Source organism: Zymoseptoria tritici, chromosome 1 (assembly GCF_000219625.1).
Source record: "Zymoseptoria tritici IPO323 chromosome 1, whole genome shotgun sequence".
Classification (NCBI taxonomy): Eukaryota; Fungi; Ascomycota; class Dothideomycetes; order Mycosphaerellales; family Mycosphaerellaceae; genus Zymoseptoria; species Zymoseptoria tritici.
Genome location: NC_018218.1, coordinates 5550548 through 5574741, shown reverse-complemented (window position 1 = coordinate 5574741; position 24194 = coordinate 5550548). Strand labels below are relative to the sequence as shown.

Sequence of the window (24194 nt, the reverse complement as noted above, 5' to 3'; positions counted from 1 at the left end):
AAGACGGATCCCTAGCAAGGCTCCGTAGAGCAGTCCAAAGGTATAACATGTAGTTATTACCACTGATGATGAGAAGAGTTGGTCTGGTTCGGGAGAGAGAATGGTTTAAGTATGGAAATTCTCGGAGAGCCGCTAGTGGGGATGCCTCAGGCGCAACTGAGCCACACTCCGAAGATCAGCCACAGCCATCAGCCTTCCTCGCATGGAAATGACTGGACGGACGCCTTGAACTTTTTGTTTGCGGTGTGCTAGATCAGGACAATTTCATTCACCAGCGGTGTCTCTTTCTGTGCGTGACGTGAACTGTGACTGTGCTTTGATTTGGCTAGCAGCTGCCCGCCGGCTCACATATCTTAAGATCGATTCTTTCCTTCGTCTCCACTGATCTGCGCACTTCACTTGATCACAACTCCTCCACACAACATCAAAATCATGGCGTATCAGTCAGAAGCACCATGGCGGCCGCAAGATCCGCGCGAAGTTGGAGAAATGATTCGCATTCTCGAGGCAAACAAGGGAAAGGGAAAAGGCAAGGACAGCTTCTCTTGCAAGAAGAGCACATTTTCCGTCGATGGCAGCAAAATCACAGTGGACTCGTGGAAGATGCAAGACTGGGACTACAAGAAAGAAGGTCTCCCAACGTACGCGCGCGGACTCTTCACCACCATCAACTCCCAAGGGCAGCATGAAATCGCAGTACGAGGATACGACAAATTCTTCAACCACGGCGAAGTGCGAGAGACCGAATGGACCAACGTCGAGAACAAGACCCGAGGACCCTACGAGTTGAGCGTGAAGGAGAATGGATGCATCATCTTCTTGGCGGGACTTGAAGACGGCACTCTCATCGTCTGCAGCAAGCACTCAACAGGGTCTCGAGATGGCACAGAAGTCAGCCACGCCAACGCCGGCGAGAAATGGGTCGAGCGGCATTTGGCGACTGTTGGCAGGACGAAGCAAGATCTCGCCAAAGAGCTTCGACGAATGAACGCAACCGCAGTGGCAGAACTTTGCGACGATGAATTCGAGGAGCATGTGCTTGCGTACACTCCTGAAACCGCTGGTCTCTACCTTCACGGTCTCAACCTGAACCTGCCCGAGTTTGCCACATACCCACACAATCTGGTCGATCAATTCGCAGACGCATGGGGATTCAAGAAGACCACATACATCATCAAGAACGACTTGAGTGAGGTGAAGAGTTTCTTGGACCAGACCGCGGAGACCGGGAACTATGAGGGGCGCGACACAGAAGGCTTCGTCATTCGATGTCAATCAAAAGCTGGCTCGGGCGACTGGCACGACTGGTTCTTCAAATACAAGTTCGAGGAGCCGTATCTCATGTACCGACAATGGAGAGAATGCACAAAGGCTGTGATCGCTGGTAAGCCACCGAGGTTCAAGAAGCACAAGAAGATTACCGAGGAGTACCTCATCTTCGCACGGAGACAGCTTCACGGCAATCCCGAACTTGGTCGCGCATACGGCAACAACCATGGGATCATCAAGATGCGTGACGACTTCCTGGCATATCGCGGACTGAAGGGCTCAGACATCATTCGCCAGGAGGCTTTGGAGGGGGAGGTCTCGAGCGATGCTGTGACTGGGGATGTCATCCTCGTTCCAGTGGCGACCATCGGATGTGGCAAGACTACCGTGGCATTGGCGCTATGCAAGCTCTTCAACTGGGGACATGTACAGAACGACAACATCACTGTCAAGCGTGGTAAGCCGCAAGCATTCGCAGCAGCCTGCGTCGACGCCTTGGCCAAAGATGCAGCAATGATCGCGGATCGGAACAATCACCAACGTCGCGAGCGGCAACAACTCATCGAAGATGTGTCGAAGGTTGTGCCCACGACTCGTTTCGTTGCATTGCACTTCGTCCATGAGCGCGGCAACCATGACAACATTCGTACCGCACTTCGACAGCGAGTTCTGTCAAGAGGAGACAATCATCAGACCATTCACACAAGCAAGGGCTCCGAGGAGATCATCGGCATCATGGAGGGATTCATGCACCGATTCGAGCCCGTTCGTCCAGAAAATGCTCCCGACGATGGCTTCGACCTTGTGATCGACCTGGATCCCATCGCCTCATCGAGGGAGAACTTGGAGGCGGTGATCACGCGGATGTACAACGAATACCCTAAGCTTTTCGGTGGACAAGACATGCCGTCACCCGATGAAATGGACAACGCGATTCAAGCAGCCCTCTCGGAATATACCGTCGACATCAAACACGAGATCAAAGCCCGCGACGACCGCTCAAAGAAGCAAGGCAACAAGCCAAACAACAACTTCACCGCTCAATCCAACGGCGCCAAACCCAAAGAACGCAAACTCGAATACTTCGCCGTCCAGATCCCCGCAGACCAAGTCTCCCGCATCCTCCACGCCATGTTCTCCTCCGCCTCGCCCGACACCGCCCGCATCTACAACACCCTCCGCGCTCAACACCGCATCCAAAACGAATTCCACGTCACCCTCGTCCACCGCGCCCAATCCTCCGAGTTCCAGAACATCTGGGACCGCCTAACAGAACTCCACACGCACTACTCCCAACCCACCGCTTCCGCCGCCTACCCTCTGCCAACGCCCAAGATCGGCGACTGCAACGTCCGCCTTGAGCGGCTTATTTGGGACTCTCGCGTGATGGCTTTCCTCGTTCGGCTGAGTCCCGCGGGAGCTGGTGCGGAGGTGTTCCAGAGCACGAATAAAGTGCCGCATGTTACGGTGGGCACGGCGAATCAGGACATCAAGCCGAAGGAGTCGAATGATCTGTTGGCGAGGTGGTTGCAGGAGGGGTGTACGCCGGAGAATGGCATTACGGAGTCGGTTGTGCCGGGGAATGTGGAGTTGGTGGGGACCGTGAAGGGGGTGCTTTCCAGGTAGATGAAGCGAGAGGAATCTGGCGAGGCGCATTGTGTGGTCAGGACAGTAAGAGTGCGTCACTAGGATGGCCAGCATGGATATGCCATCACATCCTGATGAGCTCTAGGGGATGGTCGGCTCACCACAGTAGGTAAACGAGAAGGGTCAATGAAAAGCCAGCAGGATTTCATGGTGTGTCTAATTGCGATAGATTAGCTCACATGGCATACCCCGTCTGCACCTCCGACCTCTCAAACTCCCGCATCGGAATATCGTTCTTCTCCCTCCGCTCCGACCGCACATACTGCGCTCTGCCAAACACCAGTGAGCTCCTCGTACTTCTCGCATCGTCCGTCGCGTACCCATCATTGACGCCCTCGAGCGCGTCCGCCGGCCGCACATCTCTTGTGAGCTCAACATAGTCGTAAGCGAACTCTCCGATCTCCACATCGTCGATGCCGGCCAGTTCCTCCTCAGCTGAAGCTCGTAATCGTAGGGCGGGAATCTTCCGTCCAAGAAGGTTCATGAGAAAGAGGATGGCGATCGTCATGGTGAAGCTGTATACCATTCCAGTAACGCTATCGGCGAGTTGGATCGCGAGCTGGATCCAGTGGCGGTTGAGCCAGCCGCCTTGGATTTCCGTGAAGCCGTCGAGATGTGCGATCCAGTCGGCTGCGAATATGCCCGTGAGGAGATTGCCGATGAAGCCACCCACACCATGTACGGCGAAGATGTCTAGAGCATCGTCGGCGTTCATCCAGAATTTGAGCTGCGTGGCGAAGTTGCAGCCGATACCCGCGCAGATGCCGTAAATTACAGCAGCCCACGCGGGCACATATCCTGAGCCTGGAGTGATGCAGACAAGACCTGAGATGACACCGGAGCAGAAGCCGACTGTGGACCATTTCGCTTCGAGGCGGTAGTCGACGAGGCACCATGTGATACCACCGACGCCTGCGGCCAGGTTGGTCACCACCGCCGCCATTATCGCTCGGAGGTTTGCACCGAGAGCAGATCCGGCGTTGAAGCCGAACCAGCCAACCCAGAGGAAGACAGTACCAATAACGATGTGCGTGACGTTGTGTGGACGGTAGTTCAGAGCTGGTGTGCCGTGTCCAGTGCGTGGACCAAGCATGTAGCTGTATGCTAGAGCCGCGGTGCCGGATGCGATGTGTACTGGCGTGCCACCTGCGAGGTCGAGGCCGCCGAGTTTGTAGGACCAGCCATTTGGGTTCCAGGTCCAGCAGGCGATCGGGTCGTAGACGATGGTGGTCCAGATGAACATGAAGATCACGCAGGGGAGGAGTTTACCTCGTTCTGACACGGCGCCTGTGAGAAGTGCCATTGTCATGCTGCAGAAGTTGGAAGTCAGTATTCCAAGTCGCTCGACCAAGATCCTCATTGCACATACCAAGCGAACATGCCTTGGTAGACAGCATACATCAAATCCGGTATCTTCGCACTGCCAAGGCTAGGTGCACCGAGTACGCCTTTCAAGCCGAACGAGTCAAGATCTCCAATGAAGCCATTCGTTGCCGTATGCGAGAATGCCAGCGAGTAGCCCCAGAAGAACCATTGAAAGCTGACTACAGCTGTTGACATGACAGATAGCCATATCAGCGACAGTGCGGATTTTCTGCGAGCCAGTCCCGAGTAGAAGAAACTGCAGAGCATCCAGAGTGGTCAGCTGGAAGGCTTGGGATTGTGGACAGTGTTCCAGCTTGTGCTTACCCAACGCCAGGCACCATCAAGCAGACAAGTGCGGTGGCCGTAAGCATCCATGCGATGTCTCCGGCATTGTAGAAGACGTTTAGGTCTTGCGTCAATGAGTCTCCCCCGGTGCTGTCGGCTGTGCCGTTGTACTCGACCAGAGGCACGTAAGGCAGACTGCCTTGGTCGGTCGACATATTGGTGAGAAGTCCGGTAGCCGTTTACACTAGCCGCCGATGGGATGGCGGGAGGAGTGAATATACGGCTTTATGTCAACCTCCCTCCGCTTGCGACTCTGTATTTTCAAGCACAAGCGCGAAAGAGTCAAACGTCGCCGGCGTCGAAAGTAATCCCAGAGATACCAGAGATCCGAATAAGCTCATGAAGTGCACATGCGAAGGATGCTCTTGGGACGATCTTCCGGATACCAATGCTCTTATCGGTCCATCGCAGTCGACTTCATTGGGTCGCGGATCAGGGTGTGTTCCAGACCGATCGAGAGAGCTGCATTTGTGTTTCCGCTTGGGGTAAAGCTGGAGGAGGCCATCGTGGAACTCGCATGTCTCTGAGCACGCAAATGCGATGAATTTTCCCCTGCAATTGCATGGCCATGGGCCCATGGCGTCCTCATCTCAGCCAGACACGGAAATTTGCGTGGGATGTTAGTTCTAGTCTCGGACTCTCGGCCGGGCGTGGGCACTGCCTTTGACAATTTGGTGTCGCCTCCAGAATATTGATGGATCCATGTCCGCAGTGAGTTCCATGTTGAGCAATGTCTCCACTGGGAAGGAATAGATAAAGACCGAAGTGAGCCAATGATTGAGACGGCACAAGTGAAGTCCGTTCTGGTGGGTCCCGGAGAATTGTCTTCCGTCGGAGCAATCCGGGAGAAACGCCATGTTCTTCTTCGTCTCAAGGTCTTTCAGTCTTGACAGTACACACAACTCACACCAAAACGATATCCACGCCGAGGAGGAACACGCCGTCGCAGGTTCTCAAGCATTCGATGATGGGAATGGTGTCGAGAGATGTGATGGCCTTGTTTTAGGGTGCATATGAATCGACGCCACCAATGCAGGCACTGCCGCTTTCTGCGACGACAGATCAGGGCGGAATTGACTTGTTCCTTCAACCGGCAGCCTGCAGGAGTGCGCCCGCTTTGCTGGGAGTCGTGATCACAGCGATGGGTCCATCCGTCATGATGGATCTACTTGATGAACGCATCGAGTTGACATGACTGTACTGGAGCACGCCTTGTCTTCGCGATGATCCGCTTGCAGGTTTTGTCAGACTGCAGGAAGCGACCTCCGAAGGCTCAGAGTGCTTCAACTTGTGCTGACTAGTGTTACACACTGCCAAGTCGACCACTCGAGATTCTCCCATGCCACTCCGAAGACGTCCGATTGTCAGAGACCATCAGACTATGGCCGATCTGCCGCTGACTCCCATGCATTGACTGCGGGAGGATGAGGCGGACAACTCATCAAAAATGTCTGTATCCAGTATCTTTGCCCTCACTCACTTCTTGATATACTTCCTCAACAACACATGCGCCAGCACATACGTCGCCACACCAAGCCCACACATTCCCGAGATGACTCCAAACCCCAGCAAATACTTCGGCTTGTCGTCCGCCGGGAACAAGTACGCCCCATATATCTGCGCCAAATTGCCCATCGCATTCACCAGCGCCAAAGACACAGCTCTTGTCTCCCGCGGCATGTACGAGAATGTGCTTGAAGCATAGCTCAAAGCCAGGGCGTTACTCGACCACAACCCTGCTGCCATGACAACGAGCAGCACGTAGCGGGCAGTGAAGTCGTACACGGCGCAAACGATGACGGCGCAGATTGTGGAGAGGGAGAGCCAGGCTGCGATGATGGCTCCGCGTTGGGTGGGGTGTTTGTCGCTGAAGTAGCCGGTGAAGCCGACGCAGAAGAAGGCCACGGCGTAGATTGGGACGGTCATGTACTGCGAGGGTCAGGTGTGTTCTCCAAGGTGTCGTCAACGGATGCTTACCTGTGCCATGGTCGAGTTGTACCCTAGACCTTGGACTAGCGTTGGGTAGAAGTAGGACAATGTGCTCGATCCGACGATAACCATGTAGCCGACAACGAACAGCCAAACTCGCCACGACGAACAAGCCTGCTTCATTGCCTGGATGGAGGTCAAATGCTCTTCGCATTCCGCTTCGCCGTGTACATTGGCAGCCTGCAGACGGGATATCGCCAGCGCTCGTTCGCGATCGGACAGCCGCTTGGTATTCGACGGGAAGTCCAGCAGGATGAAGTACGAGACAATGGCCCACAGGACGGTCGCAGCTCCCTCGATGATCTGCAAGGTCTCAGCATAAGCAACCAGAAAGACTTCGAAAGAACTCACAAATAACCATCGCCAACCTCTCAACCCTGCGACTCCTTCCATTCCTTTCGTGATAGCTCCCGCCAGCACTCCGCCGAATGCTCCCGATAGTACGGCCGCGGAAATGTAAATGGCGAAACGCTTCGACTGCTCGTTCGGTCGATACCACGATGAGATGATCAGAAGAATCCCGGGCGCGAATCCAGCTTCGAGAAGCCCTACGATCACTCGACAGGCGACGAGCTGACCGAACGAATCAACTTTCGCCATGCAGCAGGTGGCGATGCCCCAGAGAGACATGATGACGGGGAGGAAGATCGATGGTTTGGTTTTCGAGAGGATGAGGTTGGAGGGGACTTCCCATGCGACGTCTGGATGTGTGTTAGGAACGGAGTGAGTGTATGCAGCTCGTGTAGTTGCTCACATGTCACGAAGAACTAAATCAGTGTCAGCAAGTCTGCGACCAATCGAGGATCGTCATTGTACTTCGACAAGGCGACTGTCAAAAACTCACAACGACCAGGGCGACCGAATAGTCGTTACTGCTCATCCCAAGATCGTCCGTCATACCTGCGACTTTCGCATTTCCTGTCGACTCGTTAGCTTTCGGACAGTCCTAGTACGACTATTCCTCATACCAATGTTCGTCCTGTCCATGTAGGAAAGCAAGTACATGATCCAAATCGTTGGCATAAGGAAGAGGTCGATCTTCCGAACGAGTGCCTTTTCCTCAGCCACCATTTCTGCGTCAAGTTCATTGCGGTCCTCGATGATCTCTACGTCTGAGAGCTTCCTGTCGTTATGTGACTCCATGGCAGTCAATGAGCTGTTTTGAGTTCGTAGCAAAACAGAATGGAAGGCTTCTGGAAGGCGAGTGGAAGAGCCACGTCAAGGGTCTGTGGTGGTTCGACTTGGTAGTGAAAAATGTGATCCTGGCAAGTACCCAATTCGAAGAGAGCCTCGCTTCACACTGGAAGTCGTCCATGGCATGATATAGTCCTCAACTCCATGGACGAGCACTCTCCGCCTTTCGATGCAATGCAGATCGAGCATTGGACTGCGCCCCGGTTCTCCGCACTCCTCCTTTTCCCCCATAGTATTGCTTCCGCTTTGCTCGAAGCGATGCGAACGGCGGTCGCATTGACATCAGTGCAGCAGGGTTCATGTTCGTGACCATCAGGGATTCCCCATACAACCGCGGGCTTGGTATGGAAGTTGCCCCGGCACGAGCTCGGCGTTGGTGGATATAGACGTCACTGTGGATTGTGGTGTCATCGTGCGAGATGGCCACGAAAGCCACGAGCAGCCAGATTCCGCAACTCAGTAAGAGGTGAAGTCCACGGTGGCCTCCAGACTAAGCCCTAACTCGCCAACGGCCAGCGGGGCAGAGTTCGGCCAACTCTGACATGAACTTAAGCAGCAACCTCGACTCGAGCACCACCTCGTGCGACCCCGAACCATCAAGCTGACGCAAGGGATGCATTGAGACATGGATCCAGGGCAACCACCTCCGCCTACTGCCGGTCCCTCCACAAGTACCAGCCGAAAGCCACGGAAGTCGAGAGGCAGAGGTCTGAGGACTACTACGGGCTGGTGAGTGGATCTGATACTCGTCTCACCCTCGTGCGGGACGATACTCTTCTTTCGCGTTGCAAAAGGGACTTACAGCTTTTGGTCAACGGCTTCCGATCCGGTTGCGTCCTGCGGCGGCGTTTGTCCATGCGTTCGCTCACCGCTGCGAAGCTGTCGTGAAGCCTACTTTGCAACATGCTAATCAAGCCTACAGTGCAGTATGTCGGAGGCGTCATATGAAATGCGATGAAGTTAAGCCTGTCTGCGGTCCGTGTGGCAAAGCCAATCGAGTCTGTATCTATGGATCTCTTCCAGACAACGCAAGCGAAGACGGCAGCGTCGGCGCAACCCCCAAAGTTCATGCCTCCCCGATCAGCACTCCAAATGCTGCTCCAGTATCGAGTCACCGACGATGGCCCAGTGCTGCGGAATCGCTCGAAACGAGGCCGACTCCAAGAATGTACCCTGCCACGCCTGCTCCCACAGGCGACGAAGGCATGGTGCAACTCAGTCCGCAGAGTAGTTACAGCAATTCTACTGGATATGGCACGGAAGTCGCTCCGCTACGCTGGTTCGGACTACTTGCCGGAGACGCAGCTCAGAGCAATCTTGATACGCCAACGCTGGAAAGTCTGAGCGACGCAGCACTTGCTCGGCGGCAGGAGCTGTATCCCACGCAAGATGCGCGGCTTGCGTCCGCTGCGCAGCATGTGAACTTTGCGGAAGGTGTGGCGCTGCAGAACCCATCAAAGATTCTGCAAATATCGGCAATATCGCCAGCGCCGATGGATGGTAGCACGGATGAACGGCAGTTCTGGCAGTCTACAGAGCCAATACGACTCAAAGACCATGAAGTAGACTCCGCACGCCTACCTTATCCCGAACATTTCACTGATCCTGCTGCAGTTCGACATATTTCAACGCTTCGTTACGGGCGTCAGTTTGTGGATCGATCTCTACGATCCTATGAAGCACTTCTCCACTTTAGTGCCACATCTGGCCTTGCATAACGGTATGCCCGCTCACACACATGCGAGACATCCGTTTCCTTCCACATTTCTTGCTTGGAGGTCTCCAACCTCGAGACGAGGCAAGTCGCTGACAATCCGATAGAGGGTCTCATGAAGGCAGTCTTAGCACTAGGTGCACGACATTTGTCGATCAAGCCGCTAAATCGCGGAGAAGTGAATGTCGATCGCACGGCAGCCGTGCAATACTACTACGAAACGCTGCAATACCTGCAGTCCGCGATGCGCTTCACGTCATACAAGAACAGTCTCGAGCTACTTGCGACAGTCCTGGTGGTGAGTACCTATGAGATGATTGACGGTGCGGGCAAAGGATGGGAACGGCATCTCAAAGGCGTCTTCTGGATCCAACGAAGTCGAGAGATCAACGGCGAATCCGGCGGGTTGGAGCAAGCGATCTGGTGGGCTTGGCTGCGTCAGGACGTGTGGGCCGCGTTCCGGGAGCACAGACGTTGCTTCAGCTTTTTCAAGCCAACGAAGCCTTACTCGGCTATGGATATCTGGGACATGGCATCGAAAGTCGTATACATCTTGGCCCAAGCTGTAAATTACAGCTCTTTGGAAGAAGTATGTTGTTCCGTTCATTGACTTCGCAAGCTTGCAAGATGTTTGCTGACCAACAACAGAAACAAGCCGGTGAGCGCGATCTCTCCAACCGCATCATGCGTGCCAACACTCTCCTGAATATGCTCGATGAGTGGCGATCGAGCGTCAGCATCCATTTCAACCCACTCCCCGTCGAAGGACCCTCAAATCGAGCCTTCCAGCCTCTTTGGATTCACCCACCAGCATTCGGCATCAGCATCCAAATGTACAGCATGGCTCGCATTCTGTTACTCATCAATCAGCCATCCGCGGGCGGATATCTGGAATACCTGAGCCGAGACCGAATAATCGTGGAGTGCATTGATACCATCGGCGGCATTGCGATGAAGCTGTCTGACGACGCTTCGAGACTTATGTCTACGCAGTGCCTGTTCGCGGCCGGACTGTATTGCAATGATGAAGCCAAGAGGCAATGTATCACCGAGCTGATCGATGAGCATGCAAGTATGACGGGCTGGCCGGTCAATACGAATCTCTCGGAAGAATTGCGCCAGGAATGGGCTAGACCACGCCCACGGTGAAGAGAAGACTTTGTGTCACACGGTTCAGACAGCAAAACCTGAAGTCGTCATTAAGAGTGCTTTTGCACCGGTGAACTGCATGACGTCCATCGTCAGAGTCGTGGATGTATTGCAGAGCCGCTCTCGCAGTACATTGCCACGACTACGTCCGATACCCCAAATTCTGCACTGCACGTCGCGCTGCCTCTCGTAACCTCTCGCTGCCGATGTATGAAGCCGGGTCATGCTTCTGTTGGACTCCGGTCAGATATCATCGATCTTTCGAGCGAGATCTTCTGCAAACTGCCACGGGAAGCACGAGGAGGAGTATGGTTCCGAAGCCGCCGCTCTTCGCGTCGCGTAACAGGCTCTTCATGAACAGCGAACGGACCAATTTGTCACTGGACGTGCCTTCGAGCCTGCGAAGACTAAGACCATTTCGTTAAGGGCCAGTCCGGTAGACGAGTGGAGTGAAGATGAGTGAAGTGGACGCTTTGGCCTACGAAAATGCGCTATTGCCTCGCGTGAGTGAACTTTGAATCCTGCTCCGGAGCAGAAGTAAGATTTCGTGAGATCTTACTCGCTTTTCAAGCCCGCTTTACCCAAAACAGAGCGTTAAGCGAGACGGGAGCTAGATGAAACCTAAGTACTTAGCGCAACAGGCCTGTCAAATTTATAAAAAGTTATGCTGCTGTCCGTGCCCGTTACTGCCCGTACGCAGCGCAGAATAGAGACAACCTAGTAGGCCCAAGCGTTCACTTCACTTATCTTCACTCCACTCGTCTACCGGACTGGCCCTAAGGCTTCCACTTCACGCCTTCGCGCTCAGTTCCACCTCAGCGGTGTACGGGAGTACCATGTCCAGCGCGGGCTACAAACTATTTTCAGCCACTGTGTCGGGCCATCAGGGTTGCAACTGGAGTCACGGCCAGTTCTTCTGCGAAATTGGACCGGGTTCATAACACGGATACGAAGGCCTACCCTGCCTAGGGCCGTCTTTCCAATGTTTCCATCGTACCCATGCTGTGGCAACCCCTGCTGATATGTCAGATCATGCTGCTGGCAGGACATATACAAGACCGGCCCACCACTCGTTGCATTCCGCAATCACGTTCATCCTGTCATCCGTCAGTCACCATGGCCGGCAAGTATTCATTCCTTTGCCTTGCGGCCACTCTCGTCCAAGTCGTCCTTGCCAGTCCAGCAGGATCGATTGTGGTTCCATTGAAGCGGGATGAAGTGCTTCTTGATTACCTCGCCAAGTTCTCAGTCGGTACACCGCCGCAGGAGGAATACCTCAAGATTGATACAGGCAGTTCAGCAATGTCTTTCTATTCACCAAGAAGCGACTTTTGCAATGCCGATGATCGACCTTGCGATGTGTATGGAACCTTTGATAACGTTTCGTCTTCGTAAGGCTGCCGTTCCTCCATCTTTTGTATATTGCGACTGATCTAGACGATGTGCAGAACTTCTACATACACCGGTCCCGGCTTCTCCGACCAGCTCATCAGTTATGGCTACGGCGACTACTTGGAAGACACTGTTAGTGTCGGCGGTGTTTCTACGCCTCATGTCGACTTTGGATACATCACGACTGTCGGATACCCGAGCCGCAAACAGCGTCCAGCAGCGAGCATCGTAGGATTTTGCCTGAGTTGCTATCCTGGGCCAAATTGTGACGGACCTGGACCGTACTTGCTTCCGCAACTCAAGAAGGCATCAGCCATTGATCGTATTTCTCTCAGCGTCTACCTTGGGCCCGATGAACGCGACGTTAACAACGCCGAGATCATTCTCGGCGGCGCATACGACAAAGCAAAACTCGGCGGAGAGCTCTTCACGGTGAACATGGTCGACCCGCACAACTCACATTTGACGAATCAGAACACGAACAACGTCAATGTCTCCTCGATCGAAGCGGTCTCTGGTGATAAAACGATCAAGATCGACTCCCCGGAAAAGGAAGGCACAGTTTATCTACTCGACACTGGAGCGCCTTACTGGAGCATACCCACGGAGATGTTCAATCTTGTCTCGACCGCATTTGGCGGGTTGAGTGCGACGACTTCATACTACACCTACATCGTCGACTGCAAGTACCAATTCCCTGCGAACAGCAACGGCTGCATCAACGTCGAATTCACTGCAGGCGGCACAATCTCTGTTCCGTTCCACACGCTGGTGACCGACTTTGGTAATGGCACTTGCGTCACGGCGGTACAGCCAGGCGGAGGCAATCTCTTGGGCGATCCTTTCTTGCGCAGCGTCTATGCGATATTCGACCAGGAAGATTTTACAGTGTCGTTGGCGCAGGTCAAGCACACTCAAGAACGAGACATTGTGGCTATTCCGAAGGGAGGATTCAAGCCTGCTGGATTGGAGCGTCATTGATGGAGGTGTCTATTGCAAGGACGCCCTGACAGCTGAGTCCGTAGAGCTTCGAATAGCGTTGGTGTTGTGTTAATCCAATACCCAGTTCTCATACTGTTCCTTCGCTCTTGAACATGCCCACTTCAACTAGCACGCTCTCGACCATGACTGGAACACTGCCGGGCGCGAACGGACCCAACTCCGAAATGCTGCACACTCAGGTAGTCCACACTGCACACCTCAGGCTCCATCAAATTAGTTTACTTCATCCTTTCTGACTTCCGTTTCCATTCCTTGGATCTGCTTCAAGACGCAGACTACACAGCGACCCGACGCCTCCGAACAAATTGGGTAGTCAGCATGCGGCAGCACCACCTTGGCTGGTCTCCGCTACGACTGCATGAGCTCAGCCTCGCGTAGCTGTGCTGTGCTGCAAGGGCACCTCTTCCACCGCAAGGTAAGTAGTTCTCCTTTTTCTGTCCCATATGTCGCATCTGAGCATGCCGCTACTATGTCTTTCGGCTTCTCGCCTAGCGACATCGTGACCCTCGTGAACCTCGCTCACAAGACGTACCGCGGCTGGAAGACCGCCTGTGGAGACTATGCCGACATCACAAGCTCCCTGGACGGCCTTCTCGTCCTCCTCGAGCGGATCGAAAATGAAGCCGAGCAGCCGCATACGGCCTTAATCAGGAGCAGGAAGGATCGAGACAATGTCCGCGATATCATTAGCGCCTGCACCGCCACGATACAGGAGCTTTCGTCAATCATATCCAGATATCGCAGTCTCGGATTGGGCAAGAGCCGCGAGAAGAACTGGGAAAAAATCTGCTTCGGAAGCAAGAACTTGGACAGTCTCAAAGCGAAATTGCTTCAACATCATTCAGCTTTGTCCGCCTATCTGAGCGCCGTTGGCCTGAGCTCCCTTACCAGGATTGAGCAAGACCTGCATGCCCTTCCTGATAAGATACAGAAGACTGTCGATGGGCTGGCGGCTGAGATCAGAGCTGGTCGGAGGGAGGGCAGCGTTATGACAACGTACGATGATGACGAGAAAGATGTCTGGAGGCAATTCAGAAGAGAGTTGATTGGAGACGGTCTGAGAAGCTCCTTCGTTCACAGATACAAGCCGCAGATCCGCAGATACCTGCGAGACCTCGCTGGTGATGGGTTGTTGGAAGAAGCCGAGTTGACATCGGAGGGTCATGAGATTCCGAGAGGCTCTCCACCTTCACACTGGACGCAACGTGAAGACAAGAGTCCCACACGGGAGAATATTTCGCTGCTCACACCTCGGTGTCAAACGACGTGTGAGACGGATAGTGAGGGCGACAAGTGCGAACGAGAAGCGTGCTCGCATGATGTCCTCGCCATGGAATGCGGTAACAGCACACCAGTCAGCGAAGAGCGACCTACAATAGCAGGCGCTACCCTTGCGATGGACCTGACTCATCACTACCTCCGTCTCTCACCAGAGACGCGCTTAGAGACGCAGAAGAGACAAGACTGATGGGCCAGGTCGAATTCGAAATTGAAAGTGGACCTCCCGGTTCGACCATTCCCAGAATGTTTGGAACACCTTTGGCAAGAGACTTGTACATTAACGATGGAGTCCCGATTGCTAGCTCTGGAACATGGGGGAGCAATATACTTGGACGCGCCACGAGCCTAGCTGGGGCATGTATTGAGGAACCGGTGATAATCACGGAAAACACTGGTCGTCCGTGGTTGATGGGCGCTAATCCATCTCCGCACACCACAAAGCAGTGGTCAATAACCGGCACAGAAAAGGCGGATCCCAAGGACTTCAATACTGGACCTTACCACGACTTTCGGCGTGAGCAAGTTACACCTAGCGCAGCTGAAGATGGCCGGTTCGCATGCAGAGCCAGCGTGACCGAGCTACCCAGGGAGACCTTTTCCGCACATGCACTTAGACATCTGAACTTCAACTTCCATGAGTTCCATGACTTCTTCGACGTCTACAATCGAGTCACTGAGGACGATATCTTGCATCTCGTCGAAGTGCACGATAGCTTATACAAGCCTTGCGCCACCTGGATAGACTTGAACTTCCTGACAGAAAATGACATGATGATCCTGGATCACATGTCGAGGAACATTGGCCCGTCGCATGGGTACTGGACGGAAGGGTGGGACGCCACTGCAGTGACCCTCTTGCCGCAGCAAGACTTCGCGTCGGCAGCCATTCTAGCGAGAGGGTACATTCTCGATCGCCGAATTGGGGGATACTACGTCGTCCGCAGTCCGTTGCACAACGACGATATCAAAGAGCTCCGTGCCCTCAGCGTATCGCTTCGTATATCTAGAATACGTAGCTCTGGCCTACCTCGAGCTACGTCTCCAACTCGAAACGCCACATGCACAATGATTGCGAAGACCGCCCACACGAAGCCATTCAACATCACCACTGTGCTCGACGGCGAAACCGAGCTCAGATATTGGACCACAACCTGGTTCCCCAAAGCAAGTTACGCTATGCGGACAATGCTCGCTCTTGGATGCGTTATCGAGCATCAGAAACATCACTACATCATTCGCGGAGCCTCTCCGTCGGTCGCAGCTCGAAGACTTCAAGCCGCTGTTGAGTTGAATGATCAGCTAGTATCGGCACAGGCTACAGGACAGGCTATAGCTTTGCCTACGAGACGGCAGTTCAATGATGCTCACAAATCATACTTGCCGAACGACAAGTGCTTGCTGTATCTCTTGCTTTGCCGTCCTGCAGGTGCTTGGCAAGGAATATGGCAGATCTGCGGCCCTGCGCCAGATATATATGCATACCGTCACTCGCAGCGCTGCGACGAGGAACTGTCGTGAGTCACATAGCTCTTGGATTCCAGAGGGATGTAGGCCTTTGGGCTCGAATTCCGTGCTAGAGTATTGGCCCAGTGCTGAAGCATTTTGGTTACATAGAAGCGCACAATGCTCGCAAGCTGTGCCGGTCCACTACCCATGCACAAAGGCGCACATCGAAAGCACGCAGGCTAGCTCGAACCCTACCACGCTCCGACAATACCTACGCACAAAGTCAGCGTACATCCAGGCGGCACAACTTCGACGACAAGATCCAACTCACCTGCAATCGGAATGTCAATGCCAGTCGTGTAGCTCGCCTGGTCGGACAGCAAATATGTGTACGCTCCACCGAGCTCCTGTGGAAGAGCCATCCGAGGCATACCGCCGTAGTACTGCATCTTCAGAGCAAAGTCCGGAGCTCCCTCGATGGCGCGGGTCTATTGCAAGTCAGCGTCCACATCGGTCTGCTCGTTTCCGCAATCACTCACCATCGCAGTCCTCACGAATCCAGGAGAAATACTGTTGACCCGGATGCCATGCTCCGCCCATTCCATCGCCAAAGTATGCGTCATGTTCCTCAAAGCAGCCTTCGTACCTCCGTACGGCGCCGAAGGACCCGCCCGGTTCGGACGATACGAAGTCATGGAAGCGGTGAAAACAATGGAGCCCTTGATACCCAATTCAATGAACTTCCTAGCAGCAGCGGTAGCGCAGTTCCATGCACCGAAGACGTTCAACTCAAAGAGCTGGCGAACCTGTGCCATTGTGAAGTCTAATGCGGGTTGATGCTTGGTCATGCCGGCGTTGGCGATCATGCCGTGGATAGCGCCTTCTCTGGAAACAATGTCGTCGATTGCTTTCTTGACGCTCTCTTCGTCGGTCACATCCATTCGCTTGTACTTGAAGCGACCCGGGTTCGCCTTGGAAAGTGCTTCGAAGTCTTCGGAGGGATCCATGAGATCGAGCGAGTAGACCACTTTGGCGGAGTTGGCGAGGCATACTTCTGCGATTCCGAGACCGATGCCGCGGTTGGCTCCTGTGATGGCGATGACTTTGTCTTTGAGAGTGATTTGCCAGTTCGCATCCGGAGTAGGGAGCGTCGATATCTTCGGGACTGCTTGGTCGGTGTCCATCGTGGCGTGTCCGTTCGTTGAGGTACTGGCTGAGCCGTTTGGGCTGTGAGGGACGTTCTGAACCATTTGGAGCTATAAAGAGTAATGAAGAGGATAGAGGTCTGAAAGTGGCGAGCTATAAGGACGTGAGCTTCGATGACTGGTTGAAGGATCTGGCAAAGTGCAGGTACAAGAACATTACACCGCTGCAGAACACATATTCATCAACTACACCATCATCTTTGCCAGCCGATGCATCCGCTCTCAACCGGGAAATGAACACCTCCAGAGTTCGGTCGTTTCGGCGTGTCACTGGGGTATGTAGGCATTTGCGCGTTCGTCCAGCCTGGTTTGAGAACATATCTGGCCAATGATGAGCTACAGCCAGCAGTTCGCAGAGGAGCTGCTGGGATGCAGGTTGTCGATCTAGTGCAATGCCCGAGACGAGGCAAACTCTGACAGAGGACGGAGACGAGGCCGACTCCACCTTTGCGTCTGATTGTTTTGGGGGGAGCTGGTCATGCGCTGATTGCAGATTCCTCGAATCATGAGGGCTGCTCACTGCTTCTGTTGACAGGCGAAGCGATGAGGTTGATGCACCAAATTCTGGAAAGCGACGCTTGAGCTTGATGACGGAGGTCGGCAAATGCTTCTCGGCAAATGCCCTGGATGACATGAGCGACAGGGTAGATGTGTAAGCACCGCTGCAGGGTGCTGATCTCCGCTGCGGATGCAATAAATCCTAGCGAGGACGTCAAGACGTCTCCTTCAAACCCGCACCACCAATTTCTTGCCTTGTACCTGACCCTTGCGAATGGTCTCCAACCCGTCAATGATAGCACCGAGTCCTCCCTCGAGCTCTTCGACGGGCAATGGCGCAATTGACCCCTCGTTGACCATCTTCTGCACTTCGGCACCCCATGTCCTGGCGATTTGCACCGAATGTGGATTGGTCTTGCGCGAGTACACCGGATCATCCAGATCAATGTCATAGGGAAGCTGTTCGTAGCCCATGACGACGCTGACCTTGACCGAACGCCGCGATCGCCAGGACTCGAGACAGTTCTCGAGACATGCATACCGTGCGCCGACTCGCGCAAGGACCTGGAAGCACATCTCGACAGTTTCCGGCTGGGTGATGCAGTCCAAAGCATGCTTGATCGGCACGCCTGCCGCGAGCTCCAAGATGCGCTTGGTACAATCTGGAGATGTGTAGCATGCAGTGCCAACTGCGCCACAGGCGATTGCACGCTCGGACGACTTTTCAGAACAAACACCAATGGGCGAATAGCCCGATCTGTTCGACATTGGTCATCAGCATCCAATGCGGTCTCCGTTGTGATGTGACTCGAGCAGAGCAGGACTCACTGTTTCAGCATCTGGATGGCAATGACGCCCGTCGCTGTTCCCGCCCCATACACCAAGACAGGCAGTGCTTTTGCTGCTGGATTTGATGGAGTGCCCTCGAGATTCAGTGCTTCGGCTTTCGACATCGCTAGTCCGACCGTGGCCCAGGATAGGTTGCCTAGTCCGGCGGCAACGGTATCGCTCCAGTCCTCCGGCACCACAAGAGCATTGCGACAGTCGGTCACGGCGTATTGCGCGAACCCTCCATGGTAGTGATTGTTCGGACGATAAGGGAGCTCGCCTCCGATGATGCGCGTTCCGACAGGAATGTTTGATGCGGATCCGGCCATCTCGACAACTCCGCAGAAGTCGCATCCCGTAGGTGTGTCTTCCATAAAGAAATGGGCAACCATTTTCGAGTCCACAGGATTCAAGCCAACTGCCAGAACCCGTACCAACAAATCATGGTCGCCCCTGATCTGAGGCACCGGCTTCCCATCCACTACAGCGAGAGGTAGACGATCCGGAGGGAGCTCTACATTCTTCTTCTGGATCACGAGCGACTGTGTGTCTGGCAATGAAGGCATCGTTTCTTTGGCTTTCCGAGGGCAAAATCGAGCAGGAATCTAGAACAGTGGGAACGAGCGCCGAATGGTGTGTCTTTCTATGAAATGAAGCTGGCGAGCTGTCCGTACTGTATATCAGCGGCTTCGTGGTTTCGATACCAAGAGATCAATGGGTACGAGTATGACCGCCGACGATGACGAACAAAGGTTTTGAAATCGACTGATTCTTGCTGCATCGTCGGGCTCGATAAGCATAATGCTATTCCCTGATCCCGGACTGCTAAGCCGCAGTCTCAAGACAGGCCTTGATCCCAGCAGTCGGAACGGAACTCTTTAACTTCACAGTTGCATGTCTCATGACGTCTCCGGACCGCCATGGAAGCTGAATCAATGGCTGCTCATCCGAAGCTTGCGCTCCTCCATTATGCGGCCACGATCGGCTGTCCTGACAGTGTGAAACGGCAATCGATCGGAGGTACTACGCCGTGCTCTGGCTTTGACATCACCATCATTCCGGCAAATGGCTGGTGCGCGGAAGCCCAAGTGAATGCCACTATAGCACATCCAGCGATTCTCTGCTCAAGAGACCTTCGACGATATATCCGACACCATGAATCCTTTCAGTGAGCTCAAATCGCTGGCCTCGTCGTATCTGAGCCTCTCGAAAATACTTTTGGTACATTCTTCAACAAACAAAGCTCGTTGCGTCCACTGATTAGTTCTCGGGCAGATAATTGGCACCTACTTCGCCGTAAAGATCATCTACAACGTGTGTTTCCACCCACTGCGGAAGTATCCCGGTCCGAAGATATATGCCGCTTCTCATCTACCATGGGGCTATTGGTATCGCAAGGGCGTCTGGCATGAGAAAGTGTTGCAGCTGCACAAGCAATACGGTCACATCGTCCGTGTTTCTCCCGACGAGTTGTCATTCGACATTCCTGAAGCATGGGAAGAAATTTACAGTCGCGGCAACAACAAGGTTGAAAATTACCGACCAGAGTGGTTCGCTACTTCCAAGCAAAATTTCATCATCGGAGCTAATGAGAGCGACCATAAGAGGATGAAGGCCGTCATGGCGCCCTGTTTCTCTCATGCGGCGCTGACCGAGCAGGAGCCGGTGATCAAAAGACATATGGACTCATTCATCCGCCACCTGCAGGAAGCCACCGATGGCGGCCAAAAGCCCGTCAATTTGATCCGCTGGATCAATTACTTGACCTTCGATATCATCGGCGACCTTCTTTTTGGAGAGGGCTTCGGATGCGTGGAAGGCGACGAAGAGATGCGAGCGTGGCAGGATGTCTTGATCGTCAACCTGCAGCTGATCCACGTCTTGGCGGTGTGTCAGCGCGTTTGGGTCTTCTGGCTCGCGATGTCTCCTCGGAATCTCTGGCATCTGGTCACGAAATTTGCATATTTCGACGGACTTATAGATGCTCGTGTGAAGGCGCGAGACGCGAATGAAGACCGTGAGAAGACTGATTTCCTCGACGTGATGCGAAAGGGCAGGAAGACGGCGGTATGTGAATTGCAGTGGACGGACAGTAGTACACCTTACAGTCACGGCGCTAAGAATCGTCGCAGCAAATGACGCCCAAAGAATTGAGCGCGAACTCATTCCTGCTGACGTTCGCTGGCTCAGAAAGTTCGGCCAACGCCACAGCGTCTCTTGTCTACCGAATCGCCACGAACTCGACTCTAAGAGACAAACTCCTACAAGAGCTGCACGACAACTTCCAGCACGAAGATGAGATCAGTTGTGCTAAGGCAATGGCTCTGCCGTATCTGGCAGCTGTCATCGAAGAGGGTCTGCGCTTACATCCTGTCACGCCGAACGCTTTGTGGCGTATTACTCCTAAACAGGGTAACAAAGTCTTTGGCGAGTGGGTGCCCGGAAACGTAAGTTCCCCTATGGCCGATATCGACCCTTTCGATCTAACCAAGAGATGAATTGCAGACGGTACTCAGCATTCACCACCGAGCGATGTACTACGGCGAGCACAACTTCAAGCGCGCCGAAGAGTTCATTCCCGAGCGATGGATGCCGCACAGCGATGCTTCTTCGGACTTTGCGGACGATCGTAGAGACGCTTTCCATCCGTTCTCCTACGGGGCGAGAATGTGCCCGGCGAAAAAGTAAGCCAGTTTTGCATGCTCCATGATGCCCTGTCTAACAATTGCCGCACAGCTTGGGAACCGCAGAGATGAGTGTTATCATCGCACGCTTGCTGTGGGCTTTCGACATCACTATTGCAGAACAGAGCCTGCGGTGGCGAGAGGGTCTGCGCGGGTGGGCTTTGTGGGAAAAACGCCCATTCTGGATCTATCTCAAGTCGAGGGCGAAGTATGAAAGTGCGTAAGTGGGCATTTTACCACGGGTACACGACAGCGGTCAGACTTCGACGATCCTCAAATGCACGACCAGAGCCATGCTGCGGGGTGGCCGTGAATTTCGTATATGCAAAGGAATTCGTATGATATGGATTGATGCGTCATGGCTTCGCTGTGTTTTGCTCTTGCTCACTTGTGGGCTGCGTCCGACCTTGCTGTCTTTTCCGACCGACACCATGGCTGCAACCGTCATGGTGCAAGCTCAGAGTCAATGCGTACATGGCACCCTTGAGCCGGCGATGTGATTACATCGATTTACGTCAGCTGGTCTTGTGTATGTATCAGAGGAGACGATGCCTGTTCCTTGATGAAACATGCGCTGAATACCTCGACAGACGGAAAAAGCTCAGGCATGGGTCTCACACTAATTCAACAGTAAGGTAGTTGAAGAAACGCTGCTTTGGCCAAGCGTCTTTCATCGAATGAGGAATGCACGAAAGTCCTCCTTCGCGCATACGCGCGAACCCTCTCGGTATCTGCTACCGCTTCTCGGGTCAAACCTGATCCGGAACGAGGCTTGACGACACACATTCTCTGCCAATGAAGCACAAAAAGTGGACGTATTTAGCCGGGAGAAAGCATTGAGGATGGACTCGCAATTGAGCCTGGTCACTCGTTCTGACGAATCGAGCAGGGAACAACATAGCAGAATCAGGACTACTGCATCGCCGGATTATCTGCAAAATAACGGCGAACAAATTGCGCGGGACACGGAGGCGCAGACAACCATTAAAAGTTGGCGGATGATCATCCTACTCGCCCTATTGTCAGGAGGTGCTTTCACCGTATCCCTCGACGACACCATCGTCGCAACGGCCATACCTCGCATTACGGACGACTTTCATTCCATCTCCGATGTTGCTTGGTACGGCTCTGGCTATCTAATAACTATGGGTGGCCTGCAGCTGCTCTTTGGCAAGCTCTACAAGCTGCACGTCGACAGAACCATCTACACCGTCTCGCTGTGCATCTTTGCTACAGGCTCCACAATCTCTGCTACGGCGCCGAACTCCTTTGCCTTAATATGTGGCCGTGCCTTGGCTGGGACAGGAGCCGCTGGCATTGTCAGTGGTGGTATCGTCATTCTTGGACACACAGTGCCGCTAAGGCTACTGCCTGTCTACATTAGTATCACGAGCGGCTTGACAGTCGTCGGCACCGTGGCTGGCCCTCTTTTTGGTGGACTTCTCACGGACGGACTGTCATGGCGGTGGTCTTTCTACATCAACCTGGTACTTATTGTAAAGAGTTGACACCATCTACGAATTCCGCTAACATTAAATTCTAGCCGATTGTCGGAACAGTACTTACACTTTTCGTCTTGCTTTATCGCCCAAAGCACGGCAAATCGTCCCAACACGCTTCGAGCCGGTCCTGTAAAGAGCGAGCGGCCATGTATGATCCACTTGGAAATGCTCTTTTTTTCTCTGCCGTGATCTGTTGCCAGATCGCTTTGGAATGGGCCGATTCGCACTACCCCTGGCGCAGCGCGCGGGTCATTGCCCTCTTTGTGTGCTCGGCGGTATTTTTAACCATGTTCGTGCCACTTCAAGTCTTTATGAGAGAAAATGCTACGATACCGGGCCACATTGCGAAAAGACGAGCAATCGCGTCAAGCGGTGTAGTGAGTGCTCGTCCTGTCATGTTGATCTGGGGAGCCTAGACTGACGACATATCTCATGCAGTTCATGGCATTCTTGTGCGCAGCGTACTTCTCGGTGGTCTACTACCTTCCCCTCTGGTTTCAAGGAGTCAAAGGATCTTCACCCACCCACTCTGCAATCATGAGCATCGCACTGCTCGTAACAATGGTGTTATCTTCTCTGATAGCTGCCGGGCTCATGTCGAAGACCGGCTGGTACAATCCGTTCGCTCTCGCTGCGCCGGTCCTTGCATCTTGCGGCGCGGGACTGCTATCCACTCTGGAACCCAACTCGGGGCCCGGAAAGTACATCGGCTTTCAAGTACTGCTCGGGGCGGGCGTCGGCTGTGCGTTCCATATACCATTCGTTGTGGTCAACGCCACATTACAGGAGTCGGTACGCTTTGACATACTTCTTTCACGACCAAGCTACTGATACTTGATTTGCGATTGAGCAGGATAGACCCACCGGCATTGGCTTGATGATGTGCGCGGAACTTCTTGGTGGTGCCCTAGGTGTCTCTGTGGCGCAGAAGATATTCGAAAGCCGTCTCGTTGCATTCGTAGGACGACTGGCGCCCGACGTGGAACGTTCCACCATACTGAAGACGGGGGCAACGGAATTGACGTCGCTAGTGCCAGAGGATCAAGTCGCCGCTGTGCCAAAGGCCTACAGCGATGCTGTCACTTCCACGTTCTATCTGAGCTCGGCTTGTGCTGCCGCGAGCATAATCGCTGCCAGCTTTATGGAATGGAGGAACATCAAGAAGAGTCCAGATAACGAGACCAGAAATGAAGGGACCGAACTTCATACGGTCCCTACGTCTGGGGAGCGAGATGTTGTAGGCTTGCATCATGGCGGGCGGAAGCAATGGTCATCGCCTTGACTTAGTGACACAGAGGACGGGGCGAAGGGCGAGGCAAAGCGGAGCGCGAAGGAGAAGGCGAATTGATCCAGCAGCTCGGAGGATATGGATCTCGAGCTGGCATACACTGATATCCGTGTCTATCTACCCATGTCTTTATATCGTAGATGAGTCCTCAGCCCTTGCCACGATATACGTTGATGACTGGAATGAATGCTGATCAATTGATGGTCGACCACTTCTTTTGTTACGCTGAGCCTGCACCATATAGTCCTGTCCTCACCATGAGACTGATACATTGTTGCACCCGTACAGTCGACCCAATTGAAACGGTCCCCCGCACAAACAATCGACGATGTTCCAGTGCTGCTCAGGGTTGTCCACAGGCAGACTTTAGTCCGTGAAACAACGGAAGTCACCGCT

At 53.7% G+C, this 24194-nt stretch overlaps 10 protein-coding genes across 10 annotated transcripts; 6 read left to right on the top strand and 4 right to left on the bottom strand.

Annotated features, from left to right (window-relative positions):
* Window positions 1-432: 432 nt before the first annotated feature.
* MYCGRDRAFT_67486 (uncharacterized protein) lies at window positions 433-3120 on the top strand (the record flags this gene model as incomplete). The annotated part of the gene is made up of 1 exon (XM_003856858.1): window positions 433-3120. The coding sequence occupies one exon, from the start codon at window positions 433-435 to the stop codon at window positions 2893-2895; it is 2463 nt and encodes an 820-aa protein (XP_003856906.1).
* MgMep2 (ammonium permease) lies at window positions 3092-4781 on the bottom strand (the record flags this gene model as incomplete). The annotated part of the gene is made up of 3 exons (XM_003856722.1): window positions 3092-4226; window positions 4286-4537; window positions 4606-4781. 3 exons carry the CDS (start codon window positions 4779-4781, stop codon window positions 3092-3094), a joined length of 1563 nt encoding a protein of 520 aa, XP_003856770.1.
* Window positions 4782-6111: 1330 nt separating this feature from the next.
* Window positions 6112-7872, bottom strand: MYCGRDRAFT_54413 (uncharacterized protein; the record flags this gene model as incomplete). Its single annotated transcript, XM_003856721.1, has 6 exons — window positions 6112-6555; window positions 6604-6918; window positions 6967-7316; window positions 7370-7382; window positions 7460-7533; window positions 7584-7872. Coding segments are annotated over 6 exons (1371 nt in total), but the record flags the coding sequence as incomplete, so codon positions are not given.
* A 688-nt stretch (window positions 7873-8560) lies between these two features.
* MYCGRDRAFT_67482 (uncharacterized protein) lies at window positions 8561-10672 on the top strand (the record flags this gene model as incomplete). The annotated part of the gene is made up of 4 exons (XM_003856859.1): window positions 8561-9371; window positions 9424-9529; window positions 9631-10112; window positions 10172-10672. 4 exons carry the CDS (start codon window positions 8754-8756, stop codon window positions 10670-10672), a joined length of 1707 nt encoding a protein of 568 aa, XP_003856907.1.
* A 1116-nt stretch (window positions 10673-11788) lies between these two features.
* Window positions 11789-13045, top strand: MYCGRDRAFT_107738 (uncharacterized protein; the record flags this gene model as incomplete). The annotated part of the gene is made up of 2 exons (XM_003856860.1): window positions 11789-12063; window positions 12121-13045. 2 exons carry the CDS (start codon window positions 11789-11791, stop codon window positions 13043-13045), a joined length of 1200 nt encoding a protein of 399 aa, XP_003856908.1.
* A 490-nt stretch (window positions 13046-13535) lies between these two features.
* MYCGRDRAFT_107737 (uncharacterized protein) lies at window positions 13536-14534 on the top strand (the record flags this gene model as incomplete). The annotated part of the gene is made up of 1 exon (XM_003856861.1): window positions 13536-14534. The coding sequence occupies one exon, from the start codon at window positions 13536-13538 to the stop codon at window positions 14532-14534; it is 999 nt and encodes a 332-aa protein (XP_003856909.1).
* Window positions 14535-16044: 1510 nt separating this feature from the next.
* Window positions 16045-16977, bottom strand: MYCGRDRAFT_84279 (uncharacterized protein; the record flags this gene model as incomplete). The annotated part of the gene is made up of 3 exons (XM_003856720.1): window positions 16045-16064; window positions 16125-16281; window positions 16333-16977. 3 exons carry the CDS (start codon window positions 16975-16977, stop codon window positions 16045-16047), a joined length of 822 nt encoding a protein of 273 aa, XP_003856768.1.
* Window positions 16978-17724: 747 nt separating this feature from the next.
* Window positions 17725-18890, bottom strand: MYCGRDRAFT_32934 (uncharacterized protein; the record flags this gene model as incomplete). The annotated part of the gene is made up of 2 exons (XM_003856719.1): window positions 17725-18253; window positions 18325-18890. The coding sequence occupies 2 exons, from the start codon at window positions 18888-18890 to the stop codon at window positions 17725-17727; spliced, it is 1095 nt and encodes a 364-aa protein (XP_003856767.1).
* Window positions 18891-19620: 730 nt separating this feature from the next.
* CYP-13 (putative P450 monooxygenase) lies at window positions 19621-21232 on the top strand (the record flags this gene model as incomplete). The annotated part of the gene is made up of 4 exons (XM_003856862.1): window positions 19621-20391; window positions 20457-20771; window positions 20830-21008; window positions 21061-21232. Coding segments are annotated over 4 exons (1437 nt in total), but the record flags the coding sequence as incomplete, so codon positions are not given.
* Window positions 21233-22006: 774 nt separating this feature from the next.
* Window positions 22007-23792, top strand: MYCGRDRAFT_34954 (putative major facilitator superfamily transporter; the record flags this gene model as incomplete). Its single annotated transcript, XM_003856863.1, has 4 exons — window positions 22007-22495; window positions 22552-22887; window positions 22949-23302; window positions 23364-23792. The coding sequence occupies 4 exons, from the start codon at window positions 22007-22009 to the stop codon at window positions 23790-23792; spliced, it is 1608 nt and encodes a 535-aa protein (XP_003856911.1).
* Between the last annotated feature and the right edge of the window lie 402 nt (window positions 23793-24194).